Source organism: Pelophylax lessonae, assembly GCF_965119305.1.
Source record: "Pelophylax lessonae genome assembly, chromosome: 4".
NCBI lineage: Eukaryota > Metazoa > Chordata > Amphibia > Anura > Ranidae > Pelophylax > Pelophylax lessonae.
Genome location: NC_138771.1, coordinates 623,680,981 through 623,696,772, shown reverse-complemented (window position 1 = coordinate 623,696,772; position 15,792 = coordinate 623,680,981). Strand labels below are relative to the sequence as shown.

At 40.6% G+C, this 15,792-nt stretch overlaps 1 protein-coding gene across 2 annotated transcripts in view; it reads left to right on the top strand.

Annotated features, from left to right (window-relative positions):
- The window catches only part of LOC309551917 (galactose-3-O-sulfotransferase 4-like), a 96,830-nt gene extending 88,425 nt beyond the window's left edge, over positions 1-8,405 (top strand). For both annotated transcript variants that reach the window (XM_082252632.1, XM_082252633.1), the window contains exons 3-4: positions 2,774-3,068; positions 7,037-8,405. In XM_082252632.1, coding sequence (XP_082108758.1) covers positions 2,774-3,068; positions 7,037-7,864 — 1,123 coding nt within the window. In that variant the 3' untranslated portion in view covers positions 7,865-8,405. The remainder of the gene's footprint in view (positions 1-2,773; positions 3,069-7,036) is intronic.
- The last annotated feature ends 7,387 nt before the right edge of the window (positions 8,406-15,792 follow it).

Genomic DNA, 15,792 nt, shown 5'->3' with positions numbered 1-15,792 from the left:
TAAATGAGGGGGCCTGTGTATGGCCAGGGATGAGAGGGCCTGTCAATGGAATGGGTCAGTGAGGGAAACTGTGTATGACAAGGGCCAATGAGGGGCTACATATAACAAGGGTAAATTAGGGGGCTTGTGTATGGCAAGGGCCAATGAGGGGGCAGGGGACTGCATATGACAAGGGTAGATGAGAGGGCCTGTGTATTGCAAAGGGGAATTGTCTAAGGAATGGGTATATGGCAGGGCTTGCATGGCCTGTGTTATTGAGAGGGACTAGCCCCAGAATCCGGAAGGGAGAGTGGAGGATTAAATGAGGAGTTCTGGAAAAAAAGAAGGTCTAGCTATGGAATAGTCAAAAGGGTCTGATGAGCAAGGTCTAATAAGCATAGGGTCCTAGCTGTGAAAAGGGGAGGAGGGAGTCTGGAAAATATGGGTTTTGACTGTGCAATGAGGAGGAATCTGTTAAAAGACTGAGCAATTTAATAAAGGGAGGGGGGTTGTAAGTGGCTGTCAACTGATGGCTGGCAAACATTTCTTGTTGCTCATAACAATGATGGATTAAAACAAATCCAGTTAGAAGCTCAATGGTTGCTATTGGAATAGGACATTTTAGATCCCTGTTAGATCCCTGTCCATACATAAGCCCCATTATTAGATCACTTATACTTGTCAGACCTATGAAAACCATGTCTACTTAACACCAGCACATTTACCACATATGGTCTGACATAGGAAAACTATGCCCACAGTGGAGCCATCATCTATATAGCGCCCTCTATGTTAGGCTGCTAGGTAAATCTTATTTTTTGCTTCACTGTGTGGGGAGCAGTGATTAATTGTTTTTGTCTGTTCAGGGTTTCCTAAACTTGGTGATTGGTTTATCCCACCTGTCTTTGGAAGAAGCTTCCAGAATATAGGGCAGGGGCATGCAGATGACCAATATAATATTTCTCATATCCTAGCCAATCCCTGGAAGGAGGCATCCAGAAGGTGGTTGGGTAGCTGATAACTGTTTGGTAAGCTCTGGGTGAATGCCTTCCTCTTCATGGAGAGGTACAGTCTCCTGGGGGCTACTGCCCCTAAAGAGTTTCTGCAACAGGAGATTGTAGTCTGGGTCTCAGCACTGTTCTGGGTCTAGAGCAGGAGGTTTTTATCTCCCTCACTGATGATCTACCTGTGGAGGCTGGGTGGCAGACATTTCCAAGGACATTGTGAGTAAAGACCTAAATACCTTGCTGTAGACATTGGGTGTTCTCGTGCTAGAAGAGATCTAAGTGCCAGAGGTTGCGACATTGACTGGGGCTGCTATGATAGTCCTAGATATACTGGCAATTCCCTGTTCCCTCCAAGAAAGGCTGCTGTAAAAAGAGTAGTGAGAAGTTTATCCTCCCATTATTGCATAATTTTGGAGTATCCTGTGAAACTAACCCGCCCCCCCTTCTGTTTAGTTTCTTCAAGCAATAATTACTAAAAAAGCATCCCCCTTGGACAGCCTTTCTCAACCTTTTAAACACAGAAGAACCCTTGAGATAACTTTCTGGTCCCAGGGAACCCCCTTACAAGTGCTCCTTACACTTGTGGTCACTGGGAAGAATTACCCTAACAGATAGCTAAAAAGATAAATGGTGTCAGTGGGAACTTATCTGAGAGGCAGGAATTGCTAAAGGAACCCCTAGCAACCTCTGGAGGAAGCCTAGTTGATAAACCCTGCCCTAGACTGTGTTATTGGAGTCAGTGTGAATGGACTGGTGCTTGCGGTGGTGGGCAGCCTCTGTACTTTTAGGGAAGAACCAGTTACCAGCGGCCCCTGTGGGGGTAGTGCTTCATCTACTTATATCTAGATTTCCTTTTTTAATCATTTGTAAAATTACCCAGAAATGGGATCAGTTACTGTGGGAAACTCTGGTGGACTTTTATGGTCAACAGTTTATATAAATCAGAATGACTGTTTACTACATGAGAATTTGTCCCATGCTCCCTTGGCCAACAATCAGTCTCAAACTTTTATTTGCAAACGGTCATGTTCAGTTACAGCTTATAATCTTACCAGTGGTCATCAGTATGGTTCGAGCACTACACTGATAAAAGGCCAACTAAGGTTAAACTTTGCCCAAGTTTCCAGGACTAATGAAGGGACAATGTGCAGCTGAAAATATGTCAAGCGTAAAATTCCAGGCCTCTTGCCACCCCTTGAGAGCCGCAGGTGCGGCATACACCCTGCCATACAAGTAAATGGCTGTACACGGGCGTAGTTTTGTAAACGCAAATGCTTCTGTGCATTGGTGTACAATGTATTTCCTGAATGCTAAACATTCCACCTTTGATTCCCCAGGCTTGGGAAAATGCTCCGAATTTTATGCTGGGCTTTTTTTGTTTCAGCATGTCACTGTATTTATGATTGAGGCCTAAGACTATATTCACAAGGGAGTTTAGCCACAGATAGTTTGCTTCGTTGAGGCAGCTAAACACCACCTCTGGATGCAGCAACACTGTGCTATGGTCACATACAAACTGGCCAAATAGCTGCAGCCAGTTTATTTGCAGCCAAAAGTCAGGAGAATTCCATCCCTAGACACACACCAGCTGTGTCTGGGGCCGGTCGGAGGCATCATTCAGATGTTACTGTTCTGACAGGGATTTTTAACAATTCCTTAGACTATTTAAATTAGAAAAAACATTTGGTTTAGGTATAGTTTATCGTTACACTTCCCAATAGAGTTGCATAGTAATGACCTTGTATAATAAGTATGGTTATTGACCATCTTTTTTTCTTTTTTGTCAGGACATCTCAGAGCACCACCCTACGTGGCTTATCTTCTCTGCCTCCATCTCTTCCACGGACTTGTCTGCCTAAGAGGCACATTGTGTTCCTGAAGACTCACAAGACAGCTGGAAGCACCATACTGAACCTCCTGCACCGATATGGGGACAAGAATGGCTTATTCTTTGCTTTGCCATTCAAATATCAGTTCAACTACCCAAATCTCTTCCACTCTCGCCGGGTGAAAGGCATCAACTCCCCAAACAGGCCGCAGTATGATGTCCTCTGTCACCACATGCGTTTCAACCTCCCAGAGGTAAATGTCTGCTCCTGAAGACCACCAGTCAGAATTCATTACTGATATAAGCAGGGCTTTTTTTTTCTTAGAGAATAGGAGCAGGAACTCTTCCCTTTTGAGTCACTTCTTGACTCTGCCCCCTACTCACCTCTGAGCAACATCCCTGGGTTAAACCCCCTACCCACCTCCCAGTACAACCCTTTTTAGAGACTACAGTACCAAGTATTATTTTATGGTAATATGTGATTTGTATTGAATTTGTTAATAATAACAAAAAAAAGCAGTAAAGTAGATCCCCAGCAGCAGTAGACCCCTCCCAGTAACAACAGATTCCCCCAGCAACATTAGACCCCTTCTCAACTACAATGGGCCCAAGAACAATAGGCCCCAGAAGCAGCAACAATAGACTCTCTAGCAGCTAGCAACCATAGATCACTACCTCAACAGTAGATCCCTTTCAGCAACAGTTGACCTCCCAGCAACATAGGCGCAACCAACAACAATAGTTCTGCCACCAACAACAATAGCCCTCCCAGCAACAATAGAATGGCACACAATAACGGATGCCTCTCAGCAACAATAGATCCCCCAAAAGCCAGCAACAATAGACCCCTCACTCAACAGTAGATTCTTTTCAGCACCAACTGACCCCACTAGCAAGATCAGCCCACCCCCTAGCAAAAATAATAGACCTCCGCCATCCCTGTTCGAAATCATTTTCATAGTAGAAATTGGAGACTCCTCAGCTTGTACGATACAAAAGTTTTTCTTAAAGTTAAGTAGTATTAAGTGTATTCCTACACTGTATGTAAAAATGAGGTCAGCAAAAAGTATGTCCCAAGATGGTAGTATTACCAAATATAAAAGTAACACCCACTCTTGCATATATGGTTTGAATCTATAGTAAGACACATAACGTCTCCTAACATACTGACATAGAAACTCAGAATGGAAATATATACATAGCAAAATGGCTTCTCTGTCCTTCACAAAGACATATTGAAGTAACCTTCAAAACTAACATATTACATTATAAAAATATTAAACTCTTAATTTCTAACAATTCCCCCTCAATGCAATATAATCAACTAATAAAAGTTCATTCATCCTAAATAAGAAATGTCTCTGATCATTTTTTTTTTTTTTTTTTTACTTTTACAATACAAACAAATTATAACAAACAATACAAAAAACAATAATAAAATGTCAGATAATGTACATAAGCACGTCTCCAAAACCCGGAGATTTTCCTTTGAAAAATGTAACTATTTCATTCCATCAAGAGACTATAAATCATTATATTATTTACTCCTTTTGGTTAGTTTTCTGTCCGAATTATGTAATGTCATCAGAAATGGAATACATTTCTTGACATACTCAGAAGTAGAAATCTTATTCAAGACATCATTTCTCTTTAAATCTAGCAAGGGTCTAACTATATTTTGTGCAGCCAACTTCTAAAGTTCCGGTATCTGTTGTTGCATCTGTTGTTGCAATGTTTGCAACCACACTTCTTTCTATACAACAGATTGTAAATAACAAAGTATGATAATCTCAAAAGATAGAAGAATAGACATTCTTCGTCCGGTCATCAACTCAAAAAGTGACAAACCTATACTAGAGACAATTGAGTACTGTCCACCATGATCCTTTTTTTATTTGCACTAACATACAATTTTTCAGGGCAAGCTTTCGGGGTATGTCCCCTTCTTCAAGGTCCAAGCAGTACTGATTCACAAAATGTTAAAAAAACACAAAATCTCTAAGCCAAAGGGAAAAAAAAGAGAAGGCCAAACAAACAAACAAATTTAACTGGCAATGGTAATAAAACTAGCATAGTTCGTGAGATAAGACAGAGGGAGAGCTGAAGACAGGGGGGAAGGTGGGGGGGATAGTCACAGAGGGGGTCGTAAAACTGTGGGATAATGAGTAAGGAAACCCATATCTAAATTTAAGCCATTATTTTTGTCAAAAAGAAGTATCATTGTTAATTCAAAAGTTTTCCTTTCCTGGATAGTTCTGAAATTCCCTTAAAGAACTAAAACATTGAGGTCTTCTATAGTGTGGTCCAGTTGTGAAAAATGATGTCCCACAGGTGTGCAGAAACTATCTTCTTTATGTTCCTTGATGGTATGTCTGTGCAAATTCATCCTCGCTTGCAACTTCTGTCCTGTTTCACCTACATAAGATCCTTTGCTACATCTTTTGCATTGGATGAGGTACACAACTTTAGAGATTGTGTGTGTTTTTTTTTTAACATTCTGCTAAACATTTTGTTAATCAGTACTGCTTGGATCTTGATGAAGGTGCCATTCCCCGAAAGCTTGTCCTGAAAAATTGTATGTTAGTGCAAATAATAAAAGTATCACGGACAGTACTCAATTGTCTCTGTCGCAAGTGCACTAATACAGCTACAATGACCTCAAACTTATACTAGAAAATACTAAAGCTCTTAAGGCAAAAAGTATAGCAAGTAAATGAGTCACCCAATCTTTCGTTTAGGTTTACCTTTTTTTTCCTTTTGGATTGTTCTATAAACAAATATAAAAAAAGAATCTGAAGTTTGATGACAAAGGGCTCTAAGATGAGTATTTCAAAAATTGACTTCCATTAGCTCATACAAAAAAATAAGGTACTGTATGTGTAAAAAGAGAATAATTCAATTTCAATAGTGCTCTAGCCATAATTGCTGAAGTATAAGGAACCAGATACTTTGTCTGCCAAAATCTGAATGAATTCTCTTTTAAAGTTGATAAGGATGAGGCCCAAAAATCTTCATAAAACAGTTACATTAAAGGTAATCATACCTTTTTTTTTTTCTGTTCATGGACTCTCTTCCATGTATCTGGAAGGATTGACACAAAAATCTGTCATCCTCTGAGCCACAGAAGAAGTTAAATCTGTCATGGGATAGCTAGCTAGTTTGTGTAATTGGATCATTGCTGTTCTGTAAGGACTGATCGTACATTCCTTAAATGTCACATTCTTTTCAGAGAGTGCAGAAGATAATTTATTACTGTCAGTCGTAGCTGTCACACTTTTTATCCCATTATACTGTTGGTAACTTTCTCGTTTATCGAGTTTATATAGTTTTTGACAGATTTTGATTGTACATCTCCAAAAGACGTGTATACTGCTATTATGTCTTTCCTGATTATAAAAAAAAAAAAACAAAGAAATGGACATGATCCTTATTCATATTGTTGACTTTCCATGACTTGTTTTGTGCATTTTTTTTGTCTGTATGGTGGCAACCATCTTGATAGTGGCAGGACTCTTCTTTCTTATGTCAGAGCTGTCCCCATGATGACTGGTGAGGCAATGATCAATAGGCAGCAGAAAAGCTGCAGAATACACAGATCCATAGAATTAAAACTAGGTATATCTTTGCACAACAGTCAACAATAGTGTCAACAGTAGTGACATCACCAAATCTCTTTTAAAATTCCATGGGACAAGCAAGCAGAGGCAGAGGTGCAATTTAACGCAGCAGATATCCAGACTACAGAACAGAAGTGGCTAGGAACAGTCTCATCAGGAAGTGCACTGTTATGTTTAGGTAGGAATTCAGTTTGAAATTCAGATTGTTTAGGGCACTGCTTAGGCAAAATTGTGCTTTCTATATATTCCCCATAAGGTAGCAACTTCACTTTTTTTGTGTAGGTCTTCTTTAAGCATAGCTGTATTAGTAGCTCGGTAACTAGTTTCACTTGAGCTGGAACTGATCTTCAACCATTCTAAGACAAGTTTCAGCTAGTAGTAGATAGTTATGTTCAATTGAACTTGTTCTGTAATGTTAAAGGTGTTTCACAGCTTATCTGAGCAGCTTCTTGACTTCTGGAGCAACTGCTTGAATAAGTCGTAATGCATCTTCACATTCAACCAGACTTGTTCTGTTACTGTTGAATAACTACTACTAGCTTTGCCATGACCTGAATAAATGAGAACCTTCACAAACATTAAAAATAGTTTTCTTTATTTTGTAGGTTCGGAAGCTTATGCCTGCAGATTCCTTTTACTTCACGATCCTCCGGGATCCAGCAACCATGGCAGAGTCTTCTTTTTCCTACTATCGTTCTGTATCTTCAGCCTTCAAGAAAGCACCTAATTTCAAAGCTTTTATTTCCCATCCATCACATTACTTTCGAGAAGGAGAGCGATCCAACCACTATGCTCGCAACCTCCTATGGTTTGACTTGGGGTTTAATCCTAACGCTCCTTTTACAGTGACTCTTGCAAGAGCTGGAGCACGGGCAGTGGAGGGGACGTTCAACTTGGTTTTACTTGCAGAATATTTTGATGAATCAATGATTCTTCTGAAAGAGGAGCTGTGTTGGGATCTAGATGATGTGGTCACCTTTAAACTCAACATTCGTGGGTCTTCCAGACCACTGGAACCAGAGGAAGTAAAAAAGCTTCGGGCATGGAATGCTCTAGACTGGTACCTTTATGGGTATTTTAATCGAACCTTCTGGGACAAGGTGGAACGGTTTGGCAAAGAAAAGATGGTTAATGAAGTTATAAGATTGAGAGAAAGGAGGCAACAGTTAGCTGAGCTCTGTCTTCAGGATTTGGAGCCAGTAGGGGCAGAGGACATTAAAGAGGATGCAATTAAGCCGTTTCAATTTGGGCAGGAGAAAATCCTAGGCTGGGCCATAAGGAAAGACCTTGAGCCTTACATTCGTAGTCGTTGTGTTCAAATGGTCACTCCTGAGCTGCAATATAAAGACTTATTGGATGCACGCCAGTTTCCAGCAGGCTCACAAAATGGGACTCAAACAATAGTGACACCTGCAAGAATAGCAGCTCGGTGAGAAAAACGCAGTTGGCCAATTTATATAAGAAAGTAGAAGATCCGGTTGCTGCAAAGTGGATACGATGTCAAAACACAATCATTTTCTGCATCATTGACAAAACACTAGGTCTGGTTATATTAGGCAAAGGTTTTTCATTTTTATTAGGAAATGGTTTGTTGAGTACTAGCTATGCACATGAGCCTATTTGCTGAATTTGTTCAGTGATCACTGTAGGTGCAGCCTTCTCAACTTGACAATCACAAGTGTGCCTTCATTTAAAAAATTAGTAGAAGGCCCAAAAAACATTGACAGAAATGAGCCTGTATGCTACAAATAACACACTACTAATCATAATAACCTGGAACAGGCAGGTTTCAGTGCAGCACTAATGTCATCATGGTCCTTTAGTTATTATTTATCTATTATGTAGGAGGTTATTTTTATATTGGGACATGAGATTGGAGAGGGCTTCTCCAAGTACAGAAACAATGCAAGTGCGCTTATAGAGTGTAACGTGAAATTAAAAACATTTGTCTTTACAGTACACCATTAGAGCCCCTGAAGACAGTACACCATTGGAGCCCCTGAAGACAGTACACCATTGGAGCCCCTGAAGATTCAGTGTACATAATTTTCAGAAAGTTTGTGTTTCAATGGGGCTAGAAATTCCTTTCAGACTGCAGTACACAGTCCTAGCGATAGATCACACAGGCCAACCACTACACTGTGGGATGGGGTAAGCAGTGCCCACTTCCTCCATGCCACAAGTTTTTTTTTTTTTACGGAGCTCCACTGGTGCATTGGGGAAGCAGAAAGGCACCATGAACCTAAATTAGAAAACTTTTTGGGTAGGGTAATAAAATAATTAGAACCTTTGTCAGGCTTTACATGCTATTATTGTTCATACTGGAGAGGTTTCCTTGCACTTCCTGTGCCAGAGATGAGACAACTGCCCCACCAGAAGAGGGATTCTGAATGGCAAATATCTGTTCTGCTTTTGTTTTGGTGACCTCTTTAAATGTTGGACTTCTCTTTTTTTCTTTCTTTCCAAGTTACAAAAGTCATCATGACAGATAGTGATGATTTATCTCACCAGTGGAGATTTAAATGGCAATAGAAATGACAGAGGTTTCAAGCCCTACCCATTGTATGGAAAAACAGAAAAAATGGCTGGAGTTCTGTAATGAGATTTGGCACTGTTGAGTACCTGCTGTACAGGTGCAATGTTAGCTGTGCTTGAAGGTTTACCTTAAGGCTGCATTCACATGTCAGCTTATAATCGCGGGCAGAACCGCCGCGGTTCCGCCCGCGATTCGGAGATTTATTGCAAATCGCGGGACGCTTAACGTTGCCCGTTGATTTGCAATAGCCCCCCAAACGCCGAGCGATGTTGCCGCGATTTACGCCCGCCGAATCGCGGCAACATCGCGCAAACAAAATCGCGGGACGCAATACGCTCCAAAAAAGTATAAGAGCTTCTTTGGAGCGTATTGCGTCCCGCGATTTTGTTTGCGCGATGTTGCCGCGATTCGGCGGGCGTAAATCGCGGCAACATCGCTCGGCGTTTGGGGGGCTATTGCAAATCAACGGGCAACGCTAGGTGTCCCGCGATTTGCAATAAATCTCCGAATCGCGGGCGGAACCGCGGCGGTTCTGCCCGCGATTATAAGCTGACATGTGAATGCAGCCTTAAATGTCTTAAGAACTGTTTATGCTGCTGACAGCTACTGGTGATTCCATTAACAAAAACAGTCCTCCATTAACAAATGTTTCCTAAAGAAATTCAACATGTAGAGGGCCCCATATTACCCTCTATGAAGTTGAAACTTTGGCCTTTCAACTTTGAGTCCAGCTGCTTTCTTTTTAGCATGACTACAGCTGCTCTTTGGTACTAATAAAGGCAGAAGATGGCCAAAGGTATGTGGACACCCCTCCAAATATTTAAGTTCAGGTGTTTTAGTGAAGAACACTAATAATGTTACATCATGTGATCACACAGACATTTTAGGAAAATGTAAATGACCAACGTGTGATGACAGTTTGGGGAAGAGCCTTTTCTTCTCCCAGAAAGTCCGATAGCTCCATAAAGATATGGTTTGATGATCCTGGTGTAGAGGAAATCAAGTGGCCTGCATAAAACACTGACTTTAACCCTATTGAACACACTCAGAAAGAATTGCAATGTACATATTGAGCCAGGGCTTCCTGTCAAACAGCAGTACCTAACCTATTTTGGCTGAATGGGCACCAATTCCCAAAGCTTTGGGATGGGATGTTCAACAAGCTCATAAAGGTTTGATGATAAGGTGTCCACAAACGTTTTGCTATGTAGTCTAATACAATTTCCTCAAATAGGGTTGTTACTGACATTACCCTAAGCCAGTGACGGTGAACCTTGGCACCCCAGATGTTTTGGAACTACATTTCCCATGATGCTCAAGTACACTGCAGAGTGCATGAGCATCATGGGAAATGTAATTTCAAAGCATCTGGGGTGCCAAGGTTCACCATCACTGCCCTAGGCCATCTAATGCTACCTCTGTACGCTGAGAGGTTTATTAATACTGGACAATCTCCAGATGCTAGATAGCTAGTGCTGAAATAATTAGAGCTGACCCAAATTTTCTTTTAGCTTTTCAGACCTCTGTTTCTTTGTTACAAATAATGCACGCTTGTAATGCATCAGTGTCTTACTTCACAGCACTTAACAAAAAGATTCTTTTTTTTTTTTTTAAGGATACTTACATTTTTAGGAGTGTTTTGGAAAGCAGGGAAGGTAAAAATTCTGTCTACTTTCCCTTAGGAAGTAATGGAAAATATCTCCAATGGGGACACAGACAAAAAAAAACATACAGTGCATTGCGAAAGTATTCAGCCCCCTTGAACTTTTCGACCTTTTGCCACATTTCAGGCTTCAAACATAAAGATATAAAACTGTAATTTTTTGGGAAGAATCAACAACAAGTGGGACACAATCATGAAGTGGAACGAAATTTATTGGATATTTCAAACTTTTTTAACAAATAAAAAACTGAAAAATTGGGCGTGCAAAATTATTCAGCCCCTTTACTTTCAGTGCAGCAAACTCTCTCCAGAAGTTCATTGAGGATCTCTGAATGATCCAATGTTGACCTAAATGACTAATGATGATAAATAGAATCCACCTGTGTGTAATCAAGTCTCCGTATAAATGCACCTGCACTGTGATAGTCTCAGAGGTCCGTTTAAAGCACAGAGAGCATCATGAAGAACAAGGAACACACCAGGCAGGTCCGAGATACTGTTGTGGAGAAGTATAAAGCCGGATTTGGATACAAAAAGATTTCCCAAGCTTTAAACATGCCAAGGAGCACTGTGCAAGCGATAATATTGAAATGGAAGGAGTATCAGACCACTGCAAATCTACGAAGACCTGGCCGTCCCTCTAAACTTTCAGCTCATACAAGGAGAAGACTGATCAGAGATGCAGCCAAGAGGCCCATGATCACTCTGGATGAACTGCAGAGATCTACAGCTGAGGTGGGAGACTCTGTCCATAGGACAACAATCAGTCGAATACTGCACAAATCTGGCCAAGTTTTTTATTTGTTAAAGTTTGAAATATCCAATAAATTTCGTTCCACTCCATGATTGTGTCCCACTTGTTGTTGATTCTTCTTCTTCTTCTTCAAAAAAAAATACAGTTTTATATCTTTATGTTTGAAGCCTGAAATGTGGCAAAATGTCGAAAAGATCAAGGGGGCCGAATACTTTCGCAATGCACTGTACTTCATAGGTGGGGGAGTTAGAACTGCTGATAGTAGATTTTACTGATGCCTGTACTTCACTGTCCCATGGACAACCTCCCATTTGCCATTCTGATATCAAGGCTTTAATGGCATAATATGCACAAGTTCAAACCTGCACCAATCTAGGATCCAGAAACATTTTTATTATATTTGTTTTATTTCTGACAATTGTGAGACATACAGAGAAGCTGTTAAGGTGAAAGGTTATGAAACCAGACAATGCCTGTACCCATAGGAAATATTTATACACCGGTCTGTGCCTTGGCTACTTCAAACTGTGCCAAGAAGCATGATATGGTAGAGAGTTAGTTTGCCCCAAGAAGGAACAGCAGGTGAAATCAGCAGAGGCCTCTATTTGAGAAAGGATATGCTTGAGAACTATATCTACAGATGGAATGTGTTTTATTGGTCATAGAAACATTCAAAAGACACCATCAACGTGTCTTGTGGCACTGTACTGATCTTCAGAATAGTTGTATACAACACTTTAAGGTGAACCCATCTTTGTTGCCTTCGACATTCAAAGACCCTATCAGCACCACAAAACCATCTTCTGCTTTTTTGGCTCTGCATTTGCCAATTCTTTAGGTTAGGTGTACACAACACTTGAAGGCAACAGAGATGGGTTCAGCTCTGAGAATACAAGCCTAATGCCTAGTACACACGATGAAAAAATCAGATGAAAAATACCTCTCATAGAGCAATCGCCCGATAATCTCATCTTTAGAGTATAGCTTTCAAGAGCCGATCACGATAGTTCATGAGAAAATATATGGACAATCACGAAAAGTTTTCTCGTACAATAACAGAACAAATGATTTTCCTGTAATTAGTATAGTATTTTATGAAAACATTTTTGTGACCAAGACCATGCATGCTCCGAAATGAAAGAATACAATACAATAAAACACATTACATCCCTTATGAAGTTGAATTCTGTCAAGGGAGAATTTTCATAACTTTTGTAACCTATTGGTTTTTGATATGAGACTAGTATGCAAAAAACACGAATGTTCATTTATCCATTATTCTTATCATGTATACCAGGCATTAGGGACAAACCCACCTCACCTTAAAGTGTTGTATTCAACTATTCTGAAGAAGTGGCTAATACAGTTACACAAAATGTTGATTGTGTCTTTTGAATGTTTCTATGACCATAAATACCTACCTTCTGGAGATCTAGTTCTCAAGCATCATCTTTCTTACATGCATTATTCCTAATGCACACGTTCCTGTAGAGATGGCTGTGTATGTAAGTGGGTACTGAAGCGACCACCAGCTAGAACCATTAATAGTCCAAGAGAGAGAGAGAGATGCCACTAGCATACCAAGATTTCCAAACTGGGTCCAAAGCTTTTTTCAGCGATCAAGAACATCATTAGTGCAAATCACAACATTCTGGAGCCACTGATGAAGGTGTCCTGCGTGGCTCCAAAACGTTGCGATTTGCTGTAATGATGTGATTGCTCAATAAAGCTTTGGACCCATTTTGGAGATCTTGGTGTACTGGTGACCTCTCTCTCTCTGATCTTTTTTACATGGGCGCCCCTTCTAACTTCACCCACTGTTTATTGTTTGCAGCAAACTAACCGTTGATCATACTCTACACTCGGATCAAATCCTTACACAGTGTACATTTTTCCAGACCATCTCAATGAGCACTGAGCCCATGCCTCAAATGTAAGTTGCTTGATCCAAAATTGGGTCTCTTGTGACACCAAAGATGTGAGTGCATTTAAAAAAAATCAAATCTAACTCTACTTCTCTATAATGTATTATCTACACCAAAACCACAAAAAAACCTGACTGGAGTTCTATAATGAGATTTGGAACTGTGTGGTACCTGCTCTACCAGGTGCAACGTTCATTGTGCTTACACATTGCAGGTTTATGTTAAAATATATAAAGGACTTTTTGTGTTGCTGAAAGACATCTGTAATTCAGTCAACATAAACTTTCTACAATTAAGAAATGTTTCAGTATTACATTTAAAACGCAGAGGCCCCCGTATTATCCTTCATAAAACTTTTAACTTGGGTCCAACTGCTCTCCTTTAACATGACACCAGTTTATCATCTTGGCAAACTTCACATTTAGGTTGTTTGATCCCCTTATGTGGTGTTGCAAGAGACCCATATGTGAGTACTTGTTTGATGTAATCTACTTCCCTGCAGTTGCTTATAATCTACTGTTCTCAGATGGATCTCCTCCATTGGTGGCATTTTGCCTTCCTATTTCTCTCTTCTCGCCTCCTTTCCGTAGAATGTCTACATCAAGCAGCATGAATACACACAATGTCTGAGAGATGCAGTATTTTTACCACCTCCAGAAGGATGTACTGTAGAACAGTGGCAAACTGTGGCCTGAGGGCCAGATGTGGTCCTTTGTTTGCCTTTATGTGGCCCTTGGGGCACTACTCCTTCAACTGACACCAGAGATGGAGCACCATTCCTCCCACGGACACCAATGATGGGGCACTATTCCTTGGATTAAGACCAACAATGGGGCATTGTGTACTCCTACTAGCCACAGTATGGTCCATTAAAGCCTTAAGGACAATAAACTGGCCCTTTTGCCTAGAAAGTTTGTAGACCCCTAATGTAGAATATAACAGAGGCCTGTGCAATGGTATGAAAGCATAATGATATTATCACGCATTGGCCTCATAATGACAGCTGCCTAGATTGCACAGTTGATCTCTGTCTGTAAACCATGTGTTTAAGACCCACAAAATGCCATCCCATTCCACATTTTCCAACAAGAATGTCAATAGCCCAGTGACTGGTCCCTGCTAGTGACAGCAGCAAGGAAAAAGACTTTAGCCCTCCTTTAGTCACTAGCCCTCCTTTATCTTTGGACAGGCCAGTTTGGCACCGGGGACCTTGGCTTTTGTCTGCCAAATATGGCAGCACTGAAATGTAGAACCATTTACAGCAGTGTCACTACTGATACTAGCGAAACTGGGACATTCATATAAAATATAAATTCATCTTTATTTGCTCATATACCCTCTCCAGTTTTAAAAATGTTTTTGCTCAAGGCTGTGGATGGCAAGGGTAGGTAAATACACAGGATGATCTTACATAGTTACATACCGTAGTTAGGTTGAAAAAAGGCACAAGCCCATCTGGCTAATGTATAATAATTTGCAGTATGCAAAATGCTTTACTGTTCTCTTGATAGGGGATCATTGGTGAAATCTGATTCACCTATGGAGAGTGTCGAATAATTGTTTCTGGTGAGTGTGATATTGGATGTGACCTGGAAATTCCACTGAAAAAAGTGGAAAATCTAGAATATTACTCCTTTGGGCAAATGTATAGGACAAGGTTTCTCAACCAGGGTTCCTCCTGAGGTTGCTAGGGGTTCCTTGAGCAATGGGCAATTTCTGCCTCTCAGATAAGTTCCCAATGACACCATTGTTCCTTCTAGCTCTCTGTAAGGGGGTAATTCTTCCCAATAATCACAAGAGTAAGAAACATTCTTCCCACTGACTGTCACACTAATGTGTCACGAGTTGTCAATTTTTAATTTTTAGCAGGGGTTTCCCGAGACCAGGAATTCATTTCAAGGGTTCCTCTGTGTTGAAAAGGTTGAGAAAGGCTGGTATAGAAGAACCTGAAGAGCAAATGCTGTATTATAAATGTAGAGAAGGCTACTTACATTTTGCGACTTTATAACTAAACCCTTTACAGCCATATTCATTCAGGAGTACTTAGTCTTAGGTGATCATTCCTAAAAGAGCCCTATTGCAAAAAAATAACTAGCAAAATCCAAGTTACTGGCTAAAGAAGACTGTAAATGCATATTCTTCCCAGTGCCCATGCTGCTGAACCCTGCACTGTTCATAGGTTCTTGTTCACTAAAGTCTGCTGAAAATCCAACACTTCCTGCAGTGTCAATCTCCTGTGTCCCCAGTACCTCTCACTGCTTTATCCTGTTAAATTCCACAAATGGGTGACTCCCGCCATCTAAAAAGGGTTATAAATATAAATATTTCCCATTTAACCACTTAAGCCCCGGAAGATTTTACCCCCTTCCTGACCAGGGGGTATTTTGCGAATCGGCACTGCGTGACTTTAATGGACAATTGCGCAGTCGTGCGACGCTGTACCCAAATGAATTTGACGTCCTTTTTTTCCCACAAACAGAGCT